This window comes from Boleophthalmus pectinirostris, unplaced genomic scaffold (assembly GCF_026225935.1).
Source record: "Boleophthalmus pectinirostris isolate CB_2022bp ecotype Guang Dong unplaced genomic scaffold, ASM2622593v1 HiC_scaffold_3, whole genome shotgun sequence".
Taxonomy (NCBI): Eukaryota; Metazoa; Chordata; class Actinopteri; order Gobiiformes; family Gobiidae; genus Boleophthalmus; species Boleophthalmus pectinirostris.
In genome coordinates this window covers 41,846,687-41,873,286 of record NW_026571299.1, presented here as the reverse complement: position 1 = coordinate 41,873,286, position 26,600 = coordinate 41,846,687, and the positions used below count along the sequence as shown (strand labels likewise).

At 37.8% G+C, this 26,600-nt stretch overlaps 2 protein-coding genes across 8 annotated transcripts in view; both read left to right on the top strand.

Annotated features, from left to right (window-relative positions):
- Positions 1-1,327: 1,327 nt before the first annotated feature.
- Positions 1,328-7,853, top strand: LOC110170218 (eukaryotic translation initiation factor 4E type 3). Its single transcript, XM_020935852.2, has 7 exons — positions 1,328-1,649; positions 2,425-2,497; positions 3,921-4,015; positions 4,099-4,159; positions 4,271-4,337; positions 5,577-5,732; positions 5,823-7,853. The coding sequence occupies exons 1-7, from the start codon at positions 1,468-1,470 to the stop codon at positions 5,867-5,869; spliced, it is 681 nt and encodes a 226-aa protein (XP_020791511.1). The 5' UTR covers positions 1,328-1,467; the 3' UTR covers positions 5,870-7,853.
- Positions 7,854-10,902: 3,049 nt separating this feature from the next.
- The window catches only part of foxp1b (forkhead box P1b), a 156,302-nt gene continuing 140,604 nt past the window's right edge, over positions 10,903-26,600 (top strand). For 3 of the 7 annotated variants that reach the window (XM_055160370.1, XM_055160365.1, XM_055160363.1), the window contains exons 1-3: positions 10,904-11,170; positions 14,935-15,013; positions 24,042-24,144. The gene's annotated coding sequence lies outside the window, so the exon portion shown is untranslated. Of the gene's footprint in view, positions 11,171-11,249; positions 11,396-14,934; positions 15,014-24,041; positions 24,145-26,600 lie in introns of those variants that run through there. The other 4 variants (XM_055160368.1, XM_055160367.1, XM_055160364.1 and 1 more) reach the window with 3 other exon arrangements.

Sequence of the window (26,600 nt, the reverse complement as noted above, 5' to 3'; positions counted from 1 at the left end):
GTGGCGCATAAACGATAGCGCTGCGGTGATGGAGCCCACAAACATGTTTGCACAGAACGGTGCGGAGGCGGCGGCTCGCAGAGGTGGCGGCAGCTTAAAGCATATGCGACGCACGTCCGCTCGCTCGCACTGAGCAGGCCTGGGACCAGGCATGTAGTCGCAGACAGATGTACCTCTCCTCTCACACTGCGAGGAATGGAAGTCTTCCATGAAACACACTTAAATTAACAGTGGCTTTTATATACGCTTCTGCGTGTAAGCCGTGAGAGGCTCTTAAAGTTTGCTTCATCTTGACATAGGCTAAAGTAAAGCATGACTTCTTGAAGAGCCAGTGACTGCTCTTAAGAGAATGTGATAAGTTGAACGAGACGCCCTGGCCTACTGACTCTGTAAGTGGATCAGTAGAACCAGGTATTTAATCCCGCTCAGGTAAAACAGCGAGTCTCAGACGCACTTAACGAGTCTGCATTGCTGAGTGGACAGTTCATACAAGGACAACCTGTCTGGTCCATCAGGGTGAGCTAGAATGTGTGGGGTCTGAAATAGGCTACATTATTTTTATAGTTTATAGGCCGATTGATCTAGCCTACTATAAAACAGGCAACTTGCCTACTCTGTCAACTAAGCAACTAAACAACCTTTAACAGACCAGCCTCCAGGCTGTACGCGTCAATTAAACTTTCCGGCTGATGACAAAAATGATATAACCTATATATGTTTTTTCTTCCCCAAAAAACATCCAGTAGCGTATTCATTCTAACATCTTGGATTTCACTTTCCTCCTCTGTGAGAGAGACTGGAACATTTATAGTGGTTTAACAGCGCCCCCTGCTGCATGTTCCAGTTTCACAGGGACGAGAGGAAAAACAGTAAAACAAAAACAACAAGAAATTGTTTCAATTTGAATGTCATCGTGGATGAATGGATAGGCAGGTGCAGGATGTGGGCTACAGCTAACAGTTTTTTACTCAATTGGCCTTTTTCCATAGTCTATATGCCAAGGGCTAAATCAGTGATAGACCCACAAACAACAGGCACTAAACCAAAGACTTGCTTTGTTTGAACAATATTATTTGTGGTTAGGATAGCGATGGATTTATTGTACTTTCATAGCCTAAGCAGGCAGTCAAACAAAAATTAGGCTACTTCTAATTAAGGGCATGACATCAGGTTATTCCAGTAGGTCATAAACTATGTGGGCTAATGTAAACTTGGAGTTTTCTCACATTTTTCTGTCTTTGTGACTTGCAACCAAACTCCCAACAGAGTGATACCTCACATTTTTCTCCATTCTCTGAAAAGGACCAACTGCGACGTTTCAGCCCAGTGACGCCAGAACGTCATCATCCTGTAGGCGGAAAAGCGGTAGTGCTATAAGTGCCCCAAAAGCCAAACCGGCTGTTTTTATTCGCGACTTTAAGCACAGGTGGTCTCATATAGTAAAGTAAGTCTTTGCTGGTGTGAGGAATGGCGCTTCCTGCGGGTCAGACAGAGCTGCAAATGGACAGAGGCGCCCTGAGCGGACAGACAGTTCCCTCTGAAAACAACATAGACATCGACGAGAAAGAGTTGGATAATATCACAAAGAAACACCGAGAAGACGATACGACGCTGCCTTTGCATTCGCCATGGACATTTTGGCTAGACAGGTAACAAGCCCTTTGCATGGCTTCCGTATTATTGGAGTATCACTTGGAAAGAGCGCAGTAGATCGGCTCGAATGTCTTTGATGGCCACCGCTTTTACGCAGGCCTCCAAAGCAAATATAGCGGGAGAGAGTTTGCCTTCATTCACTTTCCCTGGACCACCTCCTCTTCGACAACACACACCGTCTTTATCGTAACTGTGTTGTAATAAAGGGTCATTACCCCTTCGTAACAGAGTGTTTGGCTTGTAGTTCTCGACTTGAATCAAGCTATTCAAACAGAACACCCAGCAGGGGAGGCAAAGCGAAAACCGACACTGGAAATCCGTACTTAAGGTGAACGGATAGCCAGCATAACACAACAGAGACTGCCTATAAACAGCAGATCCGGCTTACAGTCATTCAGGAGCTAAACATCTCCTACTACTTGACATGACGCGATGGAGTAAACAGCTGGGACTGGTCAGCGTGGCTCACTATATATATATATATATATATATATATATATATATATATATATATACACACACACACACACACACACACACATACTCACCCATCAACATAAGTGTTTATATTTATTTTATAAGACATATAAACAAAACTGTATACAAGAGTAGGCTACATTTCATCTCTGCTTTACAAATAGGCCTGTATACATTCCAGTCCAACAACTTTGTTAATCATTGGCCTAATTATACTTATTCTTACACTATTGCAGATTTTATAATGACACATTTTGTATAGTGAATGATGAATGTATTGTACTTGTGTTATAGGTCATTACCAGGTACAACGGCAGCTGAATGTGAGTCTAACCTGAAGAAGATCTACACAGTGCAGAGTGTTCAGGTAAGCTCTGGTGCACTCACAGCTCAAGTGCATGACTTGGCTTAGAGCTATTTCCATCACAGAGGTTATGACACTCAGGATGAACAAGCATTTTTGAAGACAGATGAGTGGGAAACATACTACATACGCATACATTGAGTAGTTTACATTAAGTAAATTGAGCAGAGACCTATTATAACATAAAAAGTTCTGGAAAAGTACAATGGCATGTCATTACTCTGCCACAGTATTTCAGGCTGACAGGCTGAACATAGGCCAGTAATGATATCTGGGTCAGGTCAAGAGGGAAAACATGTGCTTATGTAAAAGCACCTAAACTAAGCTTTTGGGACAAAAGTTACCATGCAAGTAGGGCTGAAGCAATGCAATTTGTAAAATATATTTGAAAAGTATGGCATTATTTTTAAAGTGCACATTTAGAGTGCACAGATGTAAATAGCTCTAAAGGCGTTAACATTTGATAGACGACTGAAATTTGAACTGATAAAAGAATACCAGAATACCATGATTTTCAGAACATGTTCAAAAGGTACAACAAGATTTAAAAAAAAACAATAAATGCAGCCTATGCGTTTTGATAACTGTGCCAACTTAAATTGCAACTATTACAGTGCCTCAGCAAAGCAGTGGCTCACATAAAAAAAACTACACTTTAAAACACTTTACCCTTAGTATGTTTTTTTAACATCCCATATGACAAGAATTGATGCATCGTGAAAGGATGTGAATGACTCGCCTTGTCTCTGTTTGTAACTAACTAGCCTTTTTTTGGATAGTACTAGGGTTATCAGAAGTATTGAAAATTAGATACTACTTGATACTGAAGCTAGTGTTGCTTATTTGAGCAAGTATCAATACTGAAAAAGTCACATTCACAGGACCAAAATGAACCTTTCCTGAATAGATTTAGAATGATCTAGAATTGTATCAAAACAAGTATAAGATGACATAGACTGGTATTTGTCCATGGACCACTACAGAACCTACCTGTCTGACTGAGGGATTACGCAGATATAAGGCCGCATGGTAATATAAAAGAAAGTACTATGATTTAATGCTGACAGTCACATTCTGTTGACTAAACTGTATTTTTATTATCATCATGGTATCAGAATCTGTATTGAGTATCAAGCCTATGAGTATTCTTTCATATGGAAATTGAGTTTGAAATTTTATTATCATGACAAGACTACATAGTACCTGATACAGAAGAAGTCTGATCCCCTCGGCCGTTACGTTCTTGAACAAAAGACCCACTAAATGTATTGTAATGTCGATTATAATGTGCCTGTGTTGTTGTGTTGTTGTCTGTCTGTATATGTCAAAGGAACCCTGTGTTTGTGTAAAAAGATTTTTCTCTTGGGGATAATAAAGGTCTAAAGTCTAGTGTAAAAGTTATTTATATATTTGCTTGACTTTGCAGATGTTTTGGAGTGTATACAACAACATTCCCCCTGTGACAGCATTGCCTTTGAGATGTAGCTATCACTTAATGAGAGGGGAAAGGAGGCCACTGTGGTAAGTTCAGCTGAGGTTACAATATTTCTTGTCTTGTGTTTTGTGTTTTAATTTTTGCCTGTAACAATGATATTTGTTTTCAGGGAGGAAGAAAGCAACGCAAAAGGAGGAGTGTGGAAGATGAAAGTACCAAAAGAAAGCACTGTAGGTGTTTAGGATCTTAAACATTAAGCCATGTCATGGAAGGTAAATGTGTATGTGGTGATACAAACAGAGTTACCATAAAAACAAGCATTGTTCTTTGGTCTTTTCCAGTTGACTGTATGGAAAGAGTTGTTACTAGCGACAATTGGGGAGCAGTTTGCAGATTATTGCGCCTCAGGTGAGCTATTAGCTATGGTTGGTCTGTTTACTGTTTCCTTCATCTTACTACATCTTGAAGGTGCACTGTGTAACATTTCTAGTGAAGGGTCTGCCACCTGCCTGTCTCCATGGAAATGTTACTCTTTTGTCTAGAATGTTCCACAGTATAGATTAAACCTGTCTATCTATCATAAGGGAGACAAGCAGGTTCCAGTACTTCACAACATTACAGTTCAAATCTGTGGTGAGTCGCCCCTATTCATAGAATGAATTATTGGATTTTTGAGCAATAGAAACACTTAAAATGAATATATGCTAGACATATATGTTTAATGTCATACTATGGAACATGCCAGGAACAGAAATAATATCTTCATGGAGAAGATGGTAGCGAACCCTCCACCAGAAAATATATGAATATTGAATGAAAAGTGATAGAATATGTTCCATATGCCTGAAATGCATTTTCTGATACAGCTTCTAGTTTTTTAATGTTTAGTTTGGATTATATCACATATACACTTGTTTAAATATGTATTCATGCATTTATGACATTTTTGTGTATCACAAATGCTGATGAAATTGGACATTTTTCTAGAATAGAAAATATTACTCTATTTTCTCATCTATGTTATAATGTTTTCTCCTCATACTTGGAGTTGTGTTTTGTTTCATTCACACATGTTTAACACAAAAATCCTGCATATTTAGGTTGAGTCCTTCACTTAAAGAGAAAGCACTCTGTTCTACCTTGTGATGTGGTAATATAGGAAGTGCTCCACACATTCACTAAAATCATCAATTTCAGCCCTGGAATTGTCAGTATCTGCTAAATATAAGGTAAAAAGTAGCCGTTAACTTGAAATACTTTACTCAATTATTTTTAAGCAATATTGTTTACTGGTGGGCAGTTCACCTCATTGCTTTGCCTGGGTTGTTCCACAGTATTGAATTTAAACTTTAAACAAAAAATTAATAAATTGTCATATCCCTATTGAGCCAGGGTGGTTAGATCTGTGGAGAGGCGATCTTGAAGAAATACAAAAATGTTATTTAAGATAAAGATGTTTTAGTAATAAAACACCTGTAATGCAAGTCATACATGCAAGATAGACATGTTAATTACTGTTCTATAGGACATTCTAGGCAATGTAGTACCTCCATGTCCATGATCCCACCCAGAGTGTGTGTAAACAGGTATGGAAATGTCTAAATTGTATTATAATATGATCTTTCTGTTCTTTCTGTGTTTCTGTAGAGGACGAGGTTGTCGGTGTTAGTGTAAGTGTTCGGGATCGTGAAGATGTTGTACAAGTGTGGAATAAAGATGCTACTCTTGCTAACGAAGCTAATATCCTGGGGAAAGTCTATGAACTCCTGCCATTCATATCTTTTAAAGCTGTTTTTTATAAGTGTAAGTATATTTCCCTTGTATACTAAGTCATATAATGCTGTTGTAATTAGACAGTAACACATTTTCTTAATTTTTTTTTTAAATTTCCAGCTCACATGGAACATCACGCCTTTGAGGGAGGACGCTCAAGACACTAGAACCGTGCACTTTGATTTATTTGAAAGCTGAACTGTTCCTGCCTTTGACGTAAAGACACTGTCCACAACATTGTCAAGGGTATTTTACGTTATTCAAAGAAAAGTTAAAACTATATTTTTATAACTTACTGATGCCTTGCTTCACTAAGGATAATTTAGGTTAACAAAAGTCCAGTTTATGTTAGATCATGTTGTGGTTGACTTCCTTCTAAGTTGAACATAAACTGTTGCTGTCCTGTTCTCAGCACGCCCGATGGACCTCAGTTGTTTCCCGATATAAAGCTAATGGCTATGTAATCTAGCGTACTGTTTCCTGTGTTAGATGTTGCAGTGCAGATCATGGTTTGTTCTTCTGTGCCAAAGCACTTTTTTTTTTATTCTAGCATTCTTTCAGTGTTTCAGTGTGAGGCTGGTTGCCCATCTCTACAGCTATAGTGAATTTCTGTGATGTATGTTCTTATATGTCAACTGTCAACAAATCAGGGTAATGCATTTGCACATAGTTATATTCCGGTCCCTCTAATGGAAAGCCATATTCTAGCACAAACCCTGTATGGACATTAGGACTCCAGAGCTTTACTTAAACCACAGAATTTGTTTTAGAATGTGCCTCTTTTTTGGCCTGAGTACAAACATGTTCGTTTATATTCTTGATTTCTTCATTTTGCCTTTGATCATATGCCTGTTATTTTTGTTATTTTCACACCCTGGCAATGATACAAAATATATTGTCAAGAAATTTGGAGTATAGTGAGAGGAAATCCTTAAAAAATATCTTCATATTTATAACCAGGCCCATTCATACATTTGATATGTTCATCTCTTGGAATATTTGTTTGTAAAGGTTTACTCTATTTTCCAATACTACAATTCCTAATAATGCATATGACATTCAACGAACTGAATGTGTCAGGGACAAAATGCTCATAATACATTTTTAAAATAGATTAAGCAATGACAAATAGTGACACTGAAAAAAATAGATGTATGGACTTAATGTTAACCTTCATACAGGGTATAGTGACCGTTAAATAACAGAAACTACATAACAGTGGTAAAGCGTCGATCATAAGGGTGGCCTGTAGAGGGGGCTGGATTAGAGGGAAATTTTCAAGTTGGATGTGGAATGTCTGTACCTTTAAGTTTAAGTTCACAGTTCATTTATAGTTTAAGTACCTTTACGTTTGGACACTTTCTGTTTGGGCCTTTCAGAATAAAACATAAACTGATATTAACTTTTAGTGGACACAGCCAAATAAAATATTGTTGTAATTTTAATGCAGTTTATTGTTGGTACTTAACTTACTAACTAGAAGCGGCACAGTGGCTGAGTGGCTAGTACTCTTGCTTCAGTTCAAAAAGGTCTCTGCGGGTAGGGCTTCTGTGGAGTTTGCCCTTCCCCACAAACCTGATCCTCTAGTGAGGTAGTCCCACTCATGATCTGGAGATGTTTCTTGGGTTGCTCTGTGGGTGCCCACGGCTCCTGGCAGGTTGCCCCAGTGCACTGAATTAAAAGTTTGATACAGACGACAAGTTCCTTTGGAGGACAATAAAGTATGCTTCACCTTAAGTGTGCACATCTGTTCCAAATGAAAATTTGCACAACTCACTGAAAACTCACAGATTCAAGCACCTACTCAAGTGGCTATTTTTATTTTTTGTGTCCAGTATCCAGGTTCCAGTGTGGGTTGTGGGTTCAGCTGTGTAGTAAAGGGCAAATAAGCACTGCGAGTTAGGCTACTGCTTCAAACAACATTATGTATTGAACCACAAGAGATATATGTTGTTTTGGCATGAAATATCCCAATTGTTATTATACAAGTTCTTCTCTTAATTGTCACCTTAACGGCCTGGATTTGCCTTACTTTTGTTGTCACTACCGTGTAGACTGAACTAGTTAAACTGGATACAATTTAACTTGTTAAACTCAATGACCATGTTTTTGCAGTAACATGATTCAATAAAATGGAAAAGTGTAGTTTTATGGCATGTCTGTGTTTGGTAATTATTTAACCTCTTCTCATGTGACAGATTATAGCTGTCAGTAAAATACCTGCAATCCTAAAAAAAAAGCTGTCAGTAATACAACACGTTAAAGGGCCCATATGATGCTATTTTCTGATCTCTGTTATAATGTAGTTTCCTCATCACAAACAGACCTGGAGTTATGTTTTGTTTCATTCACACATGTTTAACACACAAAGCCTGTATGTTTAGACTGAGTTCTTCTTTTAGACAGAAAACACTTTGTTTCACCTTGTGATGTCATCTGGTAACACAGGAAGTGCTCCACTGTGTTTGTTTGTGTCACTGTTCACTAGAATGTTCACTAGAATAATTTGCGTCATTTCATCCGTGGAATTGTGAATCTACTACTACATGTAAAGGGGAGCTGTTCATTTGAAAACTACCTCCTCATGACATCACAAGGTAGAACAGAGCATTTTGAGCTTTGGAGGTGTAAGCAGACTAATAATAAAGGGTTACTCAAACATGTAAATTAACCCCAGGTATGTTTTTGAAGAGGTAACGACATTATAATATGGCTAAATGCTTAATTTTGTGCAATAAATTAAAAATAAATAAATACATAAATAAAATAGAGACAGAAGAGCACAGTGCATTTGTTGATTGTTGCACTGTATTCTATGGGCATAGTTTTACATCTTCACTGTAGAGAAACATGAATATTATATCCACAGACTAAAACTAATGATATTATTTGGTCTGAGATAACATCAATAGTATATTATAGTAGTAATAATAGTATAGTATGTCATATCAAATGATGCAAGTATACGATCTGAATTCTTGCAAAGAGCATTCAATTAAAAATAATTTACTTAGAAATCATTTCATTTCTGTGTTTAAACGACAGACTCTTATGCACTGACATATCTGTGAAGACTAAACTTCACTTCTGCAATGCACATAAGACAACAGGTTCAAACGTATTACCTGCATTCTTCTGACATAAGCTATGCTTGACTCTTTTCACTTGAACTTAGTGCCATTTCCAAAGTAGATTCCAGGGAAAAAACAAAAAACTGCGAGAAAAACACACTGTGCATGTGGTCTGAAAATAATTACATAATCAGTGGGCTATAAAAATATATCATACCCTACTACTACTACTCCACAAAACTCTACACAAAGCACAATTTGCAGGACCTCCTTGGTGGATGATGAGAAGGAAGACCACCTTGCACTATGTATACTTTTCCTGGTCTCAAGCAGGGTCTGCAGAGCAAGCTTATATATACCAAATAAAAAAGAACTCCTGAGGGTTGTCCACTACTGCTTACCTCAGGTAGAAAACTATATATTTATCAGAGTTGTAGACTTTTATATTTGTTATTATACTGGAGCAGCTCTTTCACACTTGAGATGTGTTTTGAGCTTTTACAGAAGAAAATGTCATTATTCAATGTTGCCACTTCATCTGTCATCTGCATCACCTCTATTCAGGGGAAAACTTCGGCTGTTGCAGTTTACAATCTAAAACAAAATATCTAAAAATTTTGAATAGTGAATAATCCTTAAAATGTTGAGCTCTTGATTGTCATACAAACCACATTTGAACTGTTTCATTTCTGAAACGGTACTTGACTTATATCTTTGTGCTTTTTCTATGACTACATATAGCCACGAGAAGGCGCTGTCTACTAACAAACAAACCTTACTTAAACCTGCGTCAACACCACTCTCGCACCATCCCAGCCGTGATGATAAGCCGAAGTCATTTATAACCAAATGGGATGTGCTTGAGACCTTGATCAAGGACAGAGAGATGGACTCAAAATATTTTCTCTTGAGGTTAAATTAATGTTGCTTTACAATGAGCATTAACTGGACTGTTGAGCCCAAAGCCCTGATCACTCTCATCTTTAGGGGCATGAGGCACATATTTTAATTACTCTCATAATGTTATTGTAGGCCTTGGTCTTATAAAGACCACTCTGTGCAGCAAGGTACGTGATGCGTTCATTTTTGGTATTTTTCTCAAAACCAAAAGTATGCAAATATAGGCCTATCTTCTAAATGCAGTTACATTCTTTGCATAAAAAGTGTAGCCTGTGATATGTGATAATGTGATACTGAAGCCTTATTTGACTACATTTTGATGAAACTAATAATACAGAAGCAGGGCAATAAAAGGTGCTGCTACAATTGCAGCACCTTGCACCGAGGTAGTGTAATTACAGCAACCTTGAAAAAAATAAAATACAAAAGCATAATAATAATAATAATAATAATAATAATAATATAATAATAATAATAATAATAATAATAATAAATTCAGTCATCAATATAATACCCAGAATACATAGCAAATTGTGTGTATCCCATAACATTAATATAGACTAAATAATTGGTTTAATTCATTTTGACTTCTGAAATGAAGTCTTCATGTTTTAAAAGTTTGTAAATTGGGAATACTTATATTACAATTTCAGTACCAGTACTTATAAATATTATACAAAAAGCCCAAGTAAAGCTTGGCCATATTATGAACTTAAATACATTTAAATTACTTTTGACTTTTTGACTTAACTACACTGTTGGAGTTATTCTTGCAGCTATGTTTGAGCTAAAAGCAAACAAGCTTTTGTAAATAGGAGATTGTTTCCTATAAGAGGCAATATCAAGCACCACCCAAATAAAGTTTATAAGAGATAGTTCCTTCTTGTATCCACTTTTTACTTGTTCTCCATGTTGCAAATTTGATGATTACAAATTATGCTATCCAATATAAAATTAAACCCAACCAACCCAACCTAACCATTGCACAAAACTTCTTTTTTTTTTTTTTTCTTTTTGAGTAAGGGAGACTGTAGTTTGGAGATAGAGAAATGAAAAGAAACCAGACCAGACAAAACTGTGAAATATTAGTTCATCGTGGCTCAGTAGTAATTAGTCAGCTTAGACATTTTAGCTTTTCTAGGCAGCCCCCTCTCTCCTGTCACACTTGGAGCTAAAACTAATGCATATCATTACATTTCCCCTGTAGAAAGTGAACCACCAAGTGCTTCTACTATAAGTGAATTGAAGCCTATACTTGCGAGTGTTATTTTCTAAAAACCTGCAAAGCAATGAGCAGGTGGATATGACGTCACGCTTGGAAGATCAAAACAAAAACAACCAAACATCCGCGATTCTTCCCCGGTTTTTTACCTCCTTTCTTTTCTCCGCGTGTTAAAAATCTAATAATAAGGAAGACGACAGAGGCTACCGAAGCTCTCCCTGGGACACGGGCAGGAATCGTGAATTAGACTCCACGCCGGGCTGCTTTTTGGACGGGTAAGCGAATCTCTTCTAGCCTTTGTAGTGAAGTAAAGTTAGTTAGTCCCCCTCCTCCTCTTCTGACCCTCGAGCGGAGGAATATAGCGTTTACGGTTGTGATTGTTGACGCACGCACGCGTTCCCCCCACAGGAGCGCAGTTATCTCGTAATTTAGTCGCTACATCATCGGTACGCTCTGTCCGCCTGTCTGTCTCTAAACTGCTGTAAAGCGTTTTCAACCGGGTAAGTTTCAGCGTTATCGCAACGCTAGCTGCCTCGTATCTAGTTAGCTACCTGCTGCTGCTGTGGCTGTCTCTTCAGCACAGCCGATCCGCACTGTTTTATTTTATTATTACCGCTCTACTATAAGTGTCTAAATGCGTAAAAAAACACCTGATATCTTTACGCATATTCTTACGCATCGCCATGCTTTACTTTCTGCCTGCGACTTGCTTTCTGTAGCCTCAGGGAAAACTTATTAAAGTTGTATAGTTTCTGATTAAAGTAAATTACTGCTAGCTGCCTCAGATTTATAGTTATTCACACGTGACTGGCGGGTAGGGCAGAGAAAGTTATATGTTTTGCGGTGAAAAGTGGAAGCTTTGAGTGCCGTGATTTCTATGGCAAAGTTAGGAGCTCATCCCCACGTGTTAGCTGCACTGCACGCTTGCAAAGTACTCAGAGCGAAAAAAGGAGTTATTCTAGCTCTGAAAAAAATATTTGAAACAGGCAAACTTTGTATTTATTGTATGGAGTAAAAAGAAAAAGTTGATCATTCAGGCTTTACTGCTGATGTTGCGATATGCTGATGAATAAATTCCCTTTCCTAAACCACCATAAAAGTTGTTTTTTGTACAGCAATAGTACTAGCTGTAGAATGTCTACAACCAGGACTCACAAAAGACATTTTTTCAATTGCAAAACAATAGAAATAACTGAAGTTATAAAGTTTCCCATGTAAGTTTACTTTGTCCAGAATATGATCATGCGTTAAGTGCATGAACATACAACCTACGGAAAGTAGTCTACTCCTTTGTACCAATTAATTTGAATACAATTTAATATATGGCATGTATGACATCAAAGAAGTCGTAATAATAAAACTAGTTGTGTATGAAAAGTAATGCACAAATCCAAATGCGTGGATATAACGGTGTAATATGATACTAACAGTTTTACAGTGAATGCGCAGCTGGCATCAGACTTAAAACATGAGAATTTATCAAAGGGAAACTGCAGCTTTAACAGCCATAGCTGGCAGGGCTCCCTCCTTCTTGGTCTTTGGATTAGTCATTGTCTGAGAGAGAAAAAAAGACACTTTTTGTAGGAGAAGTAAAGTAAACAGCCTCCAACAAGCGAACCTTGACAACCCAGATTAAGGAAAACAGTGGAGATCAAACAGGCTGCTGCTGGGCTGTTGTCATGAGCTACACACTATTTGAACAGGCACTGGGCACTGGGCTCACTTATGCACAAATGGACCTTCACAAAGCCTCGGACAGATTTCAAAATACCAACAGAATCTTTATTTCATCTCAACCTTTACACTCCAAACCACACAGTAAACTTTCAAACTTGATATTTGCAGTGATTTTGTACAGTATCCTTTTGTGACTATTGATAAGTAATATTGGCTACATTTTCAACAAGTGCTTTTGTAAAAAGCTACTTTTGGACCAGTGACTGGACTTTCCTTTAGTCTTCTCTGTAGTATCTTTTTGGGTTGCAAAGGGTTAAGAAAGTAATAAGTCAGTCATGCGTTGAGTGAGAGGGGAAGGGGCTGTCGGTGTTTGTGCTCAAATGCACTATTCCGCACACCAAGGGGACTGCTCAGGGAGTCCTCACCCCATTTAATAACAACAAACCTACTTTTAGGGCTGGAATAAAATGTGTGTATTTTGCCTTTTTTTTTTCTCCTTTTTGAGTATTTTATTTTTTTTAGTATTATGGCTGCACTACATAACAACAATATTATTGCAGCCTTGAAAAATTTAAAACAAATTCATTAGCCGCAAGTCTACCATTTAATTCAGAATGAGAAATATTAATTTTCTCATCAATGCAAAGAATAAAATGTAAGCAGAAGTTTAGTTCAGTTTTTAGATTCTCTCTTTAAAATATGATTATGGCCTAATCATAATAAATCATATTGTCAGATTGTTTCAAATTGTCATTGAAACTATTTAGATTCCTTTTGAGTTTTTGTTGTGTATTGGAAAGCTCGTATTTTAAAGTGAGAAGAAGTCTGCATACATTTTTCACCCAGCATTTGATTTCTTATATAAGACATTCTTAAACCCACGCAGGGTCCTTTTTTGCTCAAAGCTCGACAAGTGACAGTTGAATAAAAGGGAATTTTCTAAATGATGCATGTTTGATTCATATGGCACAAAGGAACATGAATGGAGGGCTCTCATTACTGCTGTGCTACATGAATGAAAACTACTGTAAAGGGACATCAGCACAGAGCATAGAGCTCAGGGTTTAGACCTGGACCCAGCTCAGAGGGCTCAAGGTGAGGTGACTTATATGAAGACTGACACACTTGTCAGATCAGTTGTAACTGTGTTCAGACCTTTGAGTACTCTGCAAACTGAATAGATGTTTCTGCGGGGTTTAAATAACAACAAGCCCCAGTTTGTATATTTGAATTTGTTTGTTATTGACTATTAGCTTTTAGTAAAAGCTGGACACTCAATTTTTGTTATGTAATTTATTGATTAGAAAGTTGAATTGTTGATGAATTTGATAAATATTCTCTCTCTTTGTTTTGCTTATAGAAAATGCTCAGACATACAATCTGACAATAGACTTTATGATGACCTTATGTATGGTGTACACAATTGTATAATAGTTGTACATCATTGATGATTTTTTATAATTCAAAATATGTAAAGTAACATTAAAGAGCATTTCAGAAGAAGCAAAAAGCATTTCACAAAGAATTCTTGCAAGCCATGTTGAAAATAAATAAATAATTCAAAAATTTAAATCCAAAATAAAATACATAACTACACTGATTGCAAATATCTGTTGAACATTTTGACAATGACTAGAACACACGAAAGCTTTTGTCTGTTATATACCTGCATAACTCAATTTTGCCCAATTTGTGCCCTTTAGATTTTCCACTATTTGGACCAGTTTTGACAATTATGAAACATCAGACTTTTGCCTCACTAAACCCACAATCTTGGGCCGATACACCCAAGCTGTGTATACGCACCTAACGTTACTTGTATTTTTTGTTCTTAAATGCAGTGCCAGGTTTGCATCTTCTTTATTATTAATACATTAATACCTGCTAAAGTATCTAGTAATTCTAGTTTTAGTATATGGGTATCCTTTCTTAATAACCCTACGCACCATATACAGTAAGATAAGATAAGATAGATAAGATAATCCTTTATTGTCTCCCATGAGAGAAATTTGTCTTGAGACAGGGGGTAACATGCTTTATCAAAAAAAACAGGACAACATAACACAAAGCACCACATAAACAAACACCATAAAACAAAGTAAATATGAGAACAAGTATGACCACGAGTGATGCACCAACACGACCCTTACATTATCCTTAACAGGCAAGCCCTTGCATTCTTCTGTTCTATTAATTATTGCACATTCCCTATGTGCAGTTTTAATTATAATTATTGCACATATATACACTCATATACAGTACTGCAGCCTCATATTCGTATGCTCCCTCCAGTCCTTACACTTTTTCTCCACACAGCTGCTAGTGATGGTATTGATGATAACACTTGTCCTGTCTTCTTCAGGGCATCATGAAGAGGAAGTGATGTGCACAGCTCTGGGAAGACTCTAAAGCCACAAGTGAAAGCCTCTGACGTCACAGCTGTAAGTCATTTGTCTGTGTCTGTGTTTAGACTGCTGCTCTCAAGTCATTCCTCACCAAGGTCACCATCAAGTCCCACTGACTCGTCCCTCTTTTCAGCACTATAGCTAAGACCTGTTTTAATCTCTATGTATTAAAGTTTGATTTTCCATGCAGCCCTTATTTGGTCAATCCAAACTAGGCATGGAATGATATAGAAATTTTGTGTCATGATTATCATGGCCAAAATAATTGTCATTGACAATAATATAACATGCAATTTTAGAGATATCATATAATTATAATCTGAATATTATGAATTTGTTCCATCTTTAAACAACTTTTATAATATTGTACTTTGTTATTAATGAAAATGATAATGATCTAGAAGACAACATTAATGATAAGTTACATTTCTCTTAACATCATGGTGGTGTCATGGGGATTATCACAATTATATAAAATGTCCCACGAACAATCCTCCCAGTCCACCCTTTTTATACCGATAAATAGTATTGTTTGTTGTCCCTAATCCAAAGTATGATATGAATACATTATTATATGGGAAGGAGTGTCATGTTGTATCTAATATGCAAAGTCGGTTTTATTGTAAAGTAACTGGAATGCATAGGTGTCATCTTTTAGGAAGCATATAGGCCCCTATATGAACAGCTCTAGTGGCAGTTCCTCGCCTTAATAACAGCCTAACCACTGAGGTCTGTTCTTCCATCATGGTTGTTGGTGGAAAGTTGTTGCGCTTTGATCACGTCTTTTCAGCATTGCTCCAGCTCAGCCCTGTCCCTCTCTCTCTGTGATAAGCCATCACAGCACAGGCAGGAGACACTTCTGGAGAAGAGCTGAGCGGCAATGCAAATTCTGTGGACACACTCTAACCGTACATTGTCTTTGCCTTTAAATCCAACAGTCATTCTGTTCTTCTGCTGTGATTCTGCAGTTTCAAAATAAAGGTCAGTTATAGGCTAAATGGAAGTAAACTCCTCTGTATTAAATTGAAGTTGGCACAATCACTGTTTAGTGAAGCAGACAGAAGCAATGCTCTATAGTGTGAAAAAAAACAAAGCCAAAAACAAAAGAGCAGCACCAGAGTAATTCACTAAATCACAGGTTAAATAATGTTACTGTACTAATGCATGTTTAAACTGTTTTGGGCTGATTGACACTGACTTACTGTGCTAAATGCTGATTATTTGCTTTCACCTGTGTTGAGGTTATGCGGTTATGGTACTGTAATATGCAATGAAGAGCTGTGTGTCTGCCCTCCACCCTCTGGGTTCATTCTGTCTATAAGCTGGGTCTGGACAGATCTTGTGGATATAGTCAAACAAAGCAGTATAAACACTGGCCTTTATGGACATCATGGCAGTGGAATAGTGCAAGTAGAATAAACAATCAATTCAAAAAAATATACCCTAGAGCAAAACACACCAATTCAAATTTTATCTTGTTTTATTCATTTTTGTTGTAAAAAGTTGTCTCTTGATGATAAATGCTGTTAGGGATGCTGTTGTTCTTCCTTCTTGGTACTTTGTCACCTTCTTTGGCCTCTGGGGATTATTTAAAGCCACAGTAACATTTTAGCCAAAAAATGAACTAAAATAAAAGCATACTTTTATGTTGTTGTTTTTATTGCACTGAAAAACACGTGTCATTATTGTGAACATTTCCACAAACCTGACTCTTAGTTGGCCTAGAGCCACAGGGAGGGCCTCCTCTTGCTTGTCTCCATGGAAATGTTGTTCCCTTGGCTATATTCTTCCACAGTATGGCATTAAACATATCTATGTCCATGGAGAATATTCCATATGTATGATTTTAACATTCTATTTCCATGCAATCATGATGTGCTAACTCCAAAAAGTTACACACTAAACTTTTTAATGTAATCCTGACATTGATACAAAAACAAACAGAAAAAAACTGTTTCAGTGTACAGTTTTAGATGATGGGACAATAACCTGCTTTGTAACTGTGCATTCTATTAAGATATTGAATTGGTAGTATACATGAGCCATTGAACACATCCACTCAGTGACATTGATTCTCACTTTGGAGAATGCTTGCACCATTATGGCGAAGCTCTGCTACACTGAATCTGATATAATTGCAGCTCAAAATACTCAACCGTGCCTTTAAGAACATAATTTAAGGTCCTTCTCCCTTGTTGACTGTTTTCCCTGTCGCCAATTAAAACACTTTTAATTAAAGGTGCATAGTAATTGCCCAAACACGCTGTTCAATTATTGTACCCTCTCTTAAATGCACTTAATGGTTACAAGTTCACTTTGAAGTTGAACGCTGTGTTTTCCCTCAGTCTGTACATAAAAACATCATTTGAACACCCCCAAGATCCCCGTTATAAAAGTGCGCTCCTAATTGACGGGTTGTTGCTTGTTTAGTTGATATATATTTACCAGCCGGGTGGTAATTGGAGAGCTGTAATTACCCAGGATGCAACGCGCCGCTCGAGCCGTAGCCAGGATGAAAGAACGCAGGTTAGTGTAACATTTGTAGCATCAGAAAAGAGCTAATTGAGACTGTTATTTTGTTGTGTGTGAAACCAGAGGCAACACTCTTTTTTATTTTGTCTTTTTCAGCAGTGTCCCCCAGCTGTTCATAAAAGGTTAGTGGATCTGGAGTCCCTTCCGATGATGTAGCTCTGTCGCCTATAATGGCCTTGTTAACTGAGATTCATTACCTCTTCATTCGGAGTCCCCTGGATATTAAGGCAGCGCTCTAAAGCTACTGTCGCGGTGAAGTCATCCTGGTGTGGTTTGCTGAGCTATTCGTCCACTCCTGATGATTCACTTGACCTGGGACTAAAGGCTCGAAGGCAGCGGAGAAAGGATTTGACTTTGTTTGTTGCTGACAGTGGTGGAAAGTAAAGATGTCCTTTTACCTACAGGTGCATTCTGGGACAGAGAGACTGACAGGCAGACAGTATACTTGAATGTGAAGTCTTTTGTTGCTTAGGCAATGGTGTTAAAACTGTTATGAGGGACTTGTCAGCTCCACTAGAGGCAATGGCTGCAGTGGTATTAATTGCACTAATAAAACAGTGGCAGTATTAGAAAGTGTTTTATACTGGTAGTGGCAGTAGTAACTATGGTCTATTGAGTAACAACAGGAGAAATAGTAATGATACCAGTTTTTTTATTACAAGAACTCGTTTTGTGACAGTACTAACATTTGAAACTCACTTGTGATACAAAGGAATACACTAGGATACTGATTCTGATACCACAATGATAATAAAAACACTCTTTATTTAGACACTAGAATGTCATTTTCGACATTAAATCATTAAACCAGATCCATGGACGTATACTAGTCTATGTGGTTTTATACTTGTTCTGATACAGCTCAAGATTGTTCTAAGGACTCAGGATAGGTTAATTTTTGTGCTGTGAATGTGACTTTTTAGTATTGATACATGCTCAAATGAGTATCTAGTTTGGATGCTAGTTTTTGTATCGATTAGTGTCTGATTTTCGATACTTTTGACATCCCTAGTAATTATAATTGTTAAAAAGTTTAAATATTATTTCTGAGCAGTTGTTGTTATGCATAATTGTACATTTAAAACAGCCGTTGTTAATGGGCTTGATCTCTCAGTCTCTTCTGTCTGCAGTAGTTTCACCTGTGTGTTTGTGTGTGATAACCAGAGCTCCCAGAAGATTCTTGTTGTTGTTTGTCGGCGTGGGCCGTGACTTGCATCTGGCCGAGCGCTCCTTGGAGGGAGTTTGTTTTTCTGCCGACTCGTGTAAACAGGGTGGGGCTCCACTCCCAAACCACTCACTTGGAGATGATTATTTTCACAGGACTTGTTTTCTGTTGATTGTTTGAGTCAATAGATTAGCACAGACTGGAATTATATGTTGGAGCAGATAGTAGCTAACCATTGTATGTGCCAACTGGATAAACACTTGCACAGTGCATGGGGAAACTGAAATCCTAGCATTTATGTTATTTAGTTTTACCTTCAATGTATGACATGATGAAGCTTGTCGCCAGACTGCACTGATGTTTTCAGAAGTGTGCCAGTTTTAAGCTTAGATTATGTTGGTTCACTTGTGAAGAACAGTGTGTAAAAACAAACAATATGGAATCAAGAAGCCAACCAACTATGCCTCATTAATAACTATCTTGAACTGTATTAATAATGTTTCAATTAATAAGTTAAAAACAGTAGTATTCCTCGCTTGTTCTTACTGCAAATTTTTGTAGTATCACACCTTTTATGATGCTACAATGGTCACCCAGCTCTTGCGATTTGCACATTTACACCTGTTAATAAAAGTGTACAAGAAGAACAACAACAGAATAATATTTGGCCTTGAACTTGGCCTAGTATAACTTAGGAGTGTAATATTTATGATTGGACTATTACTATTAAAACATTGTGTCCATCTGGTCTGGAGACAGAGAAAAGGTTTGCTTGTGTTTCTAAATGGTAAACATTGCCCAGCTGTTGCTGTTATGTAAGTGAAACTGGTGTCATAAAGAGTCTTTAGTGGTGCATGTTGTTGTCGTTCTGCTTCTGTTAACCATTGACTGTTTACTGTGAATGGTACTTTGTCGTCAATGCAGTGCACCTGTTGTAAAAAGCTCTGATAATGCTTCATTTGAATGATCATCTGTTGGGAGTTATTGCTTATTTTTCTAAAAGCTTTTTCATGTTGTGTATTATGATGAGCATGCTTTAATATGATGGCTAATCGCTTCCTCACAGTGAGAATGTCTCACATTGACTAAATCAATCCTTTCATATACAGAAGGGAGCTGGCCTCGGCTTTGAGTGCATTTCTGTGTACTTCATATACGCTCTGATGCGCTCTGATTGAGGGGCTAATTCAGAGAATTTTAATCAGTCTGACCAGCCCTCTTGCAGTGTCATCTTTTTGCAAATGCCCCATAAAATGAATAGATGAGCAGTCTTTTTTTAGAGCATAATGGCTACATTAGAATGGGAGATGGATGGCAGATGAAAATCCTGTATCGTTTCCACTCTTTTCCTCTCTTTTAGTGACTCTGATCTTTTATCAATAGTGGTCCAGGGCACAGTGAAGTGTTCAGTTAAACCTGATGGAGTCCCAGCAATGGAAAAGGTGACGACCATTTAAGTAAACTGGTAACTGCTGCAATATCCATTTTTACTGAAGCAGTTGAGATGAAGTATGGTTTTATGCAACCAAACTATTAGATTTATACTGGTGATTCTTCTCTTTTATTAACTGTAAATCCACGCTACTCTCAGGCCTAACGTAACAACCCATTTCAACAAATGAGATAATGCCATTTGGGAGCAACCTGAGTCTCTATAATATGTAAACAATTGAACAGACAGTTGCTCATATTCTTTCACTGCGAGGCTGGTGATTCATGCTAGTACACACCTGTATGACACGTATGACGGGTAAATCATTTACTCTGTACATACACTACCTTGTAGTTTACGGACTATGTGAATACTGAAGCAACAAGTTTATCTAGACTTTGGACTGTAAACAGGAATTTACACAACTGGTTTTACTACAAACAAGTTAATTATACACCTATAACCTTTTGTAAATGGTTTCACTGTTTAGTTTTTAAAACCTTTAATGGAAAAGAAGTCCTTCGGGATACATCATACAAAAAGTAGGATCAAATGAACAAAACCATAGTAATACAACCCTTTTCCCAGATAATTTCCACCTGCATCTTTGCTCTGATTTACCCATCTTCAGACATTGTGCATCCAAGGCTATTTCTATGTCGTACCTAAAAGACATATTACATTCATCAGTTTGTCTTAGCTTAAACCTGTTTTTGGCTGTTCCTGGTTGGAAACATGCCAGTTGAATTTTCTGATTCTATCTTCTTCTTCTTCAGAATGGGTAATATCACTACTCACTATGTAGGCCTAAGGCCCAGTCTCTTTCTCCAGTCCTTTTACATCACTCTGATAATTAGCAAGCCCAACCATCCCCACCTATAAACATAATTGAAGAGTTGACATTATAATTGCAATGTGTTCATTGTCTGTTTATTGTGTTGGAGTGATGCACAATGCTGTGATTTATTTGGTGTAAATAGGCTGAGAACTAGACTTGGTGTGATTTGATGTAGTTACGATGTCAATAACAACTTTCACAACCTCCTGAAACCAGGCACTTTTAATATTGTCATAACAATGGTAAACATTTATTAACTAAACAAGCAGTATTGTCATGGCAATGGTACATGCAAGTTAAGTAAATGATGCAATCCCTGCCTTTCACAAGATGTGTGCCAGCTTTAATTAAGTTGTATCCATATGGTGTTCTTTGAATAAAGACTAAAGTTATACTTTGCAACCTTCACTGAATTCACCTGCCAGTTTGCTGCACCTCATGGGGCAAATTGTAATATAGGCTTCCTTACAGGTCGTAAACTTCTTCTAATTTACTTTCTATAATCCAAAATTGCATTTTTGACTTTTGTGGCTATGGTCATTCAGGCCATGTGTCCCCCGACCCTTATAGTCCTAGGAATCTACAAATGTCCTTTCTCTCCTGCATCTGTCTTGGTTGTGGAGAAGTGTCACATGCACATAACCACCATTGTACCAGCACAACATGGAGACACAGAGCAGGGAAAACAAAGCACAAACAACACAGATTATGCAAATGTGCTTGTAGGGTGTCCCAGTATTGATAAGCGACATTTGTGTACAAAACAGCATGATCCACAAATACTGTATGTGCTCAGTGAGTGTACTCCCACAGATCATTATGACACATTTGCTGTGGAGTTGTGACATAGACTTGAGAGGGTTAACTCTGCTGTTAGCTCATATAAGATGCCAAATGTTTGGGGCGAACTTTTAGTCATTGTAGTGGAAGTGGGGTCAAACAGCCATAAGGTGAAAGGTTGCGCAGAAAAGAAGTAGCTAATTGGATATGAGCATTGAGATGTATCGCTTATTGCTGTTGTGGCAAATGCAAGTGAGACATTTTTCCTCCATGAAATATGAAATCTCATCCCAGTGTTTGGCTTTTTCTCCAAGTCACCTTGTAATTGTTTCTGTGCCATAAGCAGCTATTAGTATTGCTAGAAAATGGTAATGCTTTGAGAGACTCATCTTTCCCTGAGAATGGCTCTCGATCACACTCTCACATTCTTTTAAAAGGGAAAAGGAAGATGAATTTTGCCCATAAAGGCTGCATCACAAGGGCTTTTTATCCTAAATGGCTCTGGGGATTGTTATCTGTGGGAAGTGTGTCCTGCCTGCGTCGTGTTCAATCAAGTGTCCACTTAGCTGTGACTGGGAGTAATTGTTCCCAAGTGGGCCGCACACTGACCTGTTAATGTCTGCGCTGACCCTCTAACCTTGTCAGCACGTCTTGGGGAGGAGTTTAAATCATGTGGATCTCCTCTGCGTCTTTACACTACCGGGTCAAGTGGGCGTCGGGTCGGGCTCTGAAAGACCACTCTGTTGTAATTGTCCCCAGTAGCATGGGTCAGCTCGGGGTGGTCCACAGACGCAGCTCAGATTAGATGAGGAAGAAGGAATAGTCCACCTAATGGGCCAGACCATTGATCCAATACAGAACCAATGGCTCTAAGTGGTGCCGCTCCATGGTCCTCCTCAACTCTGGCTGGACTCAGTGTGGAGAGCTGATCACTAAAGTGTCCTAAAATAGCATATATTGGTGGTCTCCATATTTTGCATAGTGTCTTGTAGTGAAGTGCCAAAATAAAAAGAGAAAAACTGTGAAAAAACATTAGAAATCAACAGAAAATTTGAAGTCTCTTTTTGCTCTTGCTTGTTTAATCCAAAATAAGATATTTATATTCCTGCTGCTTATTTTAGTGCAACATATAAACATACAGCTTTATATACTTATACTATATACTTATGTACTTATAACATGAGGTTGGATGTTGTGGTCTATCAGATGTGGTGTGTGACAGCTTTAAGGCCAGTGTGAGCACAGATTTAGTGACTGACACAAGTTTGACACTCCAATTAAACAGGAGCCCATGTCCCTGAAGGCACAGTGCATATAACCTACAGGCTGCTGTGACCGGCAGTGACCACTCTGCAATTCTTATTTACTTAGTGTGAAGTGTGTAGAAGGTAGAATCTGTACACACTAGTTTATTTAGTTACTTTTGAATGCTTCTAATAAAAATAATAATTCAATTCAATAATAATTACGCTTGCCATATGCTTTGCAAGCTCTCAAAGAGCTACACCATTTAGCCTATCACAAGTTTGATACATTGCTGAAGAAAATATCAACGTTAAACGATAATATTGAAACAAATTTATGCCACTGACACAGTAACCCTTAGGTAGAATGTTCCCCAAAGAAAGAAATAATGTTCTGTTAATATTAACAGAAAAATAACAAAAAGTTCCCCACAAAGGAAAAAGTCCCTATTATAAATATGGTATAATACTGCATTTATACTGGGGGAGGTGAGTTTCCTCAGCTCTATTTATTGGCTTTGAAAATAGAAGCTAAAGGCAAAACTCCTTAAAAAAAAACAAAAACAAAACTATAAATAAATAAAAAAAAAAAATAAAAATAAAAATCAATTATATATATATATATATATATATATATATATATATATATATATATATATATATATATATATATATATATATATATAAATAGATATGTAAGTTAATTACAAGTTTCAAATTGTAATATCAAAATGTAACACATCAGATTCTGCTTTTGTCAGCTTTGTTTTATCTTTTATCTCTGGAATGCATTTATGGGTATCTTTTGCTTTGTATTTAGTGTTTCGTTTCATGAGTAGATTGTGAGAAACAAGTGGGATGAATGAATGATGAATGAAAATGTATATTCACAACTAAGTCATTTACATCCTAAGAGTAAATTTATACTTAGAGGTATAAGTTTGCTCACGTTTTCTGTTGTAATTTTTGAACTTGGGGCTCAGGAGGCAGACCAGGTGCTTTCCCCACCTTTCTCTTCCTGTTTGTAATCGTACTTTTCCCCTTCCTTCCCTCTCTGTTGGTTTGCGTTCTAGGTCTGTGGCCTCTCTGAAACCCTGCTGGCCACACCCTCAGGACTACAAGCTGAAGTCTGATTGGAGGAATGGAGCAGCGGCCCGTCCTGCATCAGTGATCAGGGTATGTAGCATTTCTTTCACACACTCATTTGTCTGCTCCCTGCCTAGTACTGAAACACACTCAATTAGAATCTTCGAATGGTCTTATCACTCATGAGTCATTTTGGTAATCTAAATTACCCCAGTATAGTATATTCATTCGAAATTTTGAGTAATTTCTATTGAGGTATTACAACAGTTCTCAGGTGTTGCAATGTAGCATGTGACTCTTTTATGGGGTGCTGGAGCCTCTATTCCTGTATTGACTATATTCAGTCTATGTTAAGAGTTATTGGAGTGTTGGCCTTCCATATTACAACAATTGAAGATACACTATATCAAATTGCACAATGTCTTTGTACTGCTCTCAAAAATCAGTTTAAAATGAAATATAGACAAAATATAAAATCAACAGCCAACTAGCTTGCCAAAGGTGATATGTTTTTAGTCGGGGCGTGCAGAAAATAATGAAATACTGGTTTATTGTTATACTAAATTTGGTGATACAGTATCAGTATTGTGGGATGCTATATCAGAGAATTTTTTGGTATATTTTACTAAATTATTTTATGACAGTTCTACCATTTTATTGCTTGTTTAGAGAAAGGAAACTTGGTTATGCCATACATTTAACATATTCACTGTTCTGATCATTAGAAAAGGTTGTGTTTCATATTAACTTTGCACAGGTAGTGGTTGACCAAAGACTACTATCACAGCCGTCATGTATAGTCATGTTATGAGCCTTTAGAGCAGTTACACTCCCTTACATTAAGTAAGATGCCAAATGCCTTTGTTTATTTTCTAAACCATGTCAAATTGTTTTGAAATATAACATATTAAATTGTATCAAATTGAAAGTCCACTGTATGAAGAAATTTATTGTATCATTGGAAACCTCTTGATGATGATGGTTTAAATAAAAAAAAATGCAGTTTCTGTGACGAGTGTGCACTGTCAGCTGGTTACGTCCAAGACCAGTTTAGCTTTAATATCTGCTGTGTGCTGTAGCTCGTCCCCGTGTTCACCTCTGCCTGCTCCCTCTGCCCTGATTGGCTCAATCCTCGGTGCACTGGGCTCTGGCTGTGTGCCAGCCGTGCCCCCTGATCAGAAGAGAATGTGACATTTGTGCAGAGGTAATGGAATCTGCGTGCAATTAAATGTGTTTCTGCGAAGAACAGTCCTTCTCCTGCCTGACGTCCCCAGCAGCGAGGGGGGCATGTATGGTGATGAAGCGGCCCAGCAGGCTCCTGGCTCCTCTGTCTGAATACAATCTCTGTAATCTGTATGTCAGCTTGCGTTTTTAACTTCATAGCAATATCGCTATGGCAATGGCAAAACACAACATGTCCATTAGGAATCCCCCAAACATAAGAAAAAAATAGAAATGTTGTTCATTAAGAAATACATGAGAAAGTGAGAATCCTGTGTTTAGTGAGTGAGGAGCAGATGACCAGGTTATTTTGTGTTGCCATTGTGTTTCTGTGCAGGTCCGTATCTCCATTGCTGGCCTACTTGATACTTGGTGTTTAATCAGTGGGCTTAGTGGTCACTGGCTTGAGTCCGTGTTCTGCAACCATAAAAGGGAGCGTTTCCTCCTGCTGTTAGGGCTCTTCTTGTCTTATAGCGAAGCAGCTATAGGGCAGCCCATATCTAATGGATGGGTGTTCCTCATCACACAGCTCATAAACATTAACTGGAGCCACTGTGTTCAGATGCTTCCTTCAGTGGTCCTTGTTTCTTGTCCTTAATGGTTGCACAGCAACACAGGTCTGGCTGTCTACAGATTCCCTATAAACCCACCTGTCACCATACCTGTGTCTGTACCCTTGAAATCTTTTTGCATCCATCAAAACCTTCTCTAACTTAACCTTTTTTAGTCTCTTTTCAGGGTAAATGTAGCTTTTTTTTTATATGAGACATTAAAGATTATAAGTAAACAATATTTCAGCATACTAACATCCACTTTTTTTTATGCTTTTTTGTATGCACATGTAGTTTTTAAGACAGAGAATATCATGTGTCACTTAAATATGCATAACTTCTCAAAAATGTGTAGTTGTGAGAAGTATTTTACAAAACTGTCTAAACACTAACCCCTGCTAAACACATAATGCCGGTCTTTGTTTGTCCCTCTTGTTCACCTCTTTGCACCAGTGTGGTCCTGAGGCACAGACTGTAGCTGAAGGAGAGAGAAAGAGGCCTGCTCCATTAGTGTCATTCAAATGGTGAATTAGATCAGTCTGACAGATAGATGCGGAAAATTGTTTTAATTGTATAATTATCTGTGGTTAGCCACTTGTGCGGAAAAGCGCTGTGATGTGGTTGAAGGCCAGGGAGCACATTTTGGCCTTTATGTGCTTATTTTGTCTTGACTCAGGAAATGAACAACAATCGGGGGTCCGGAGGATAAAGCATAAACACACGAGGGAGCCGCGGGCAGGTCCTGGCGTGTGCAGCAAACTCTGCCCTGTGGAG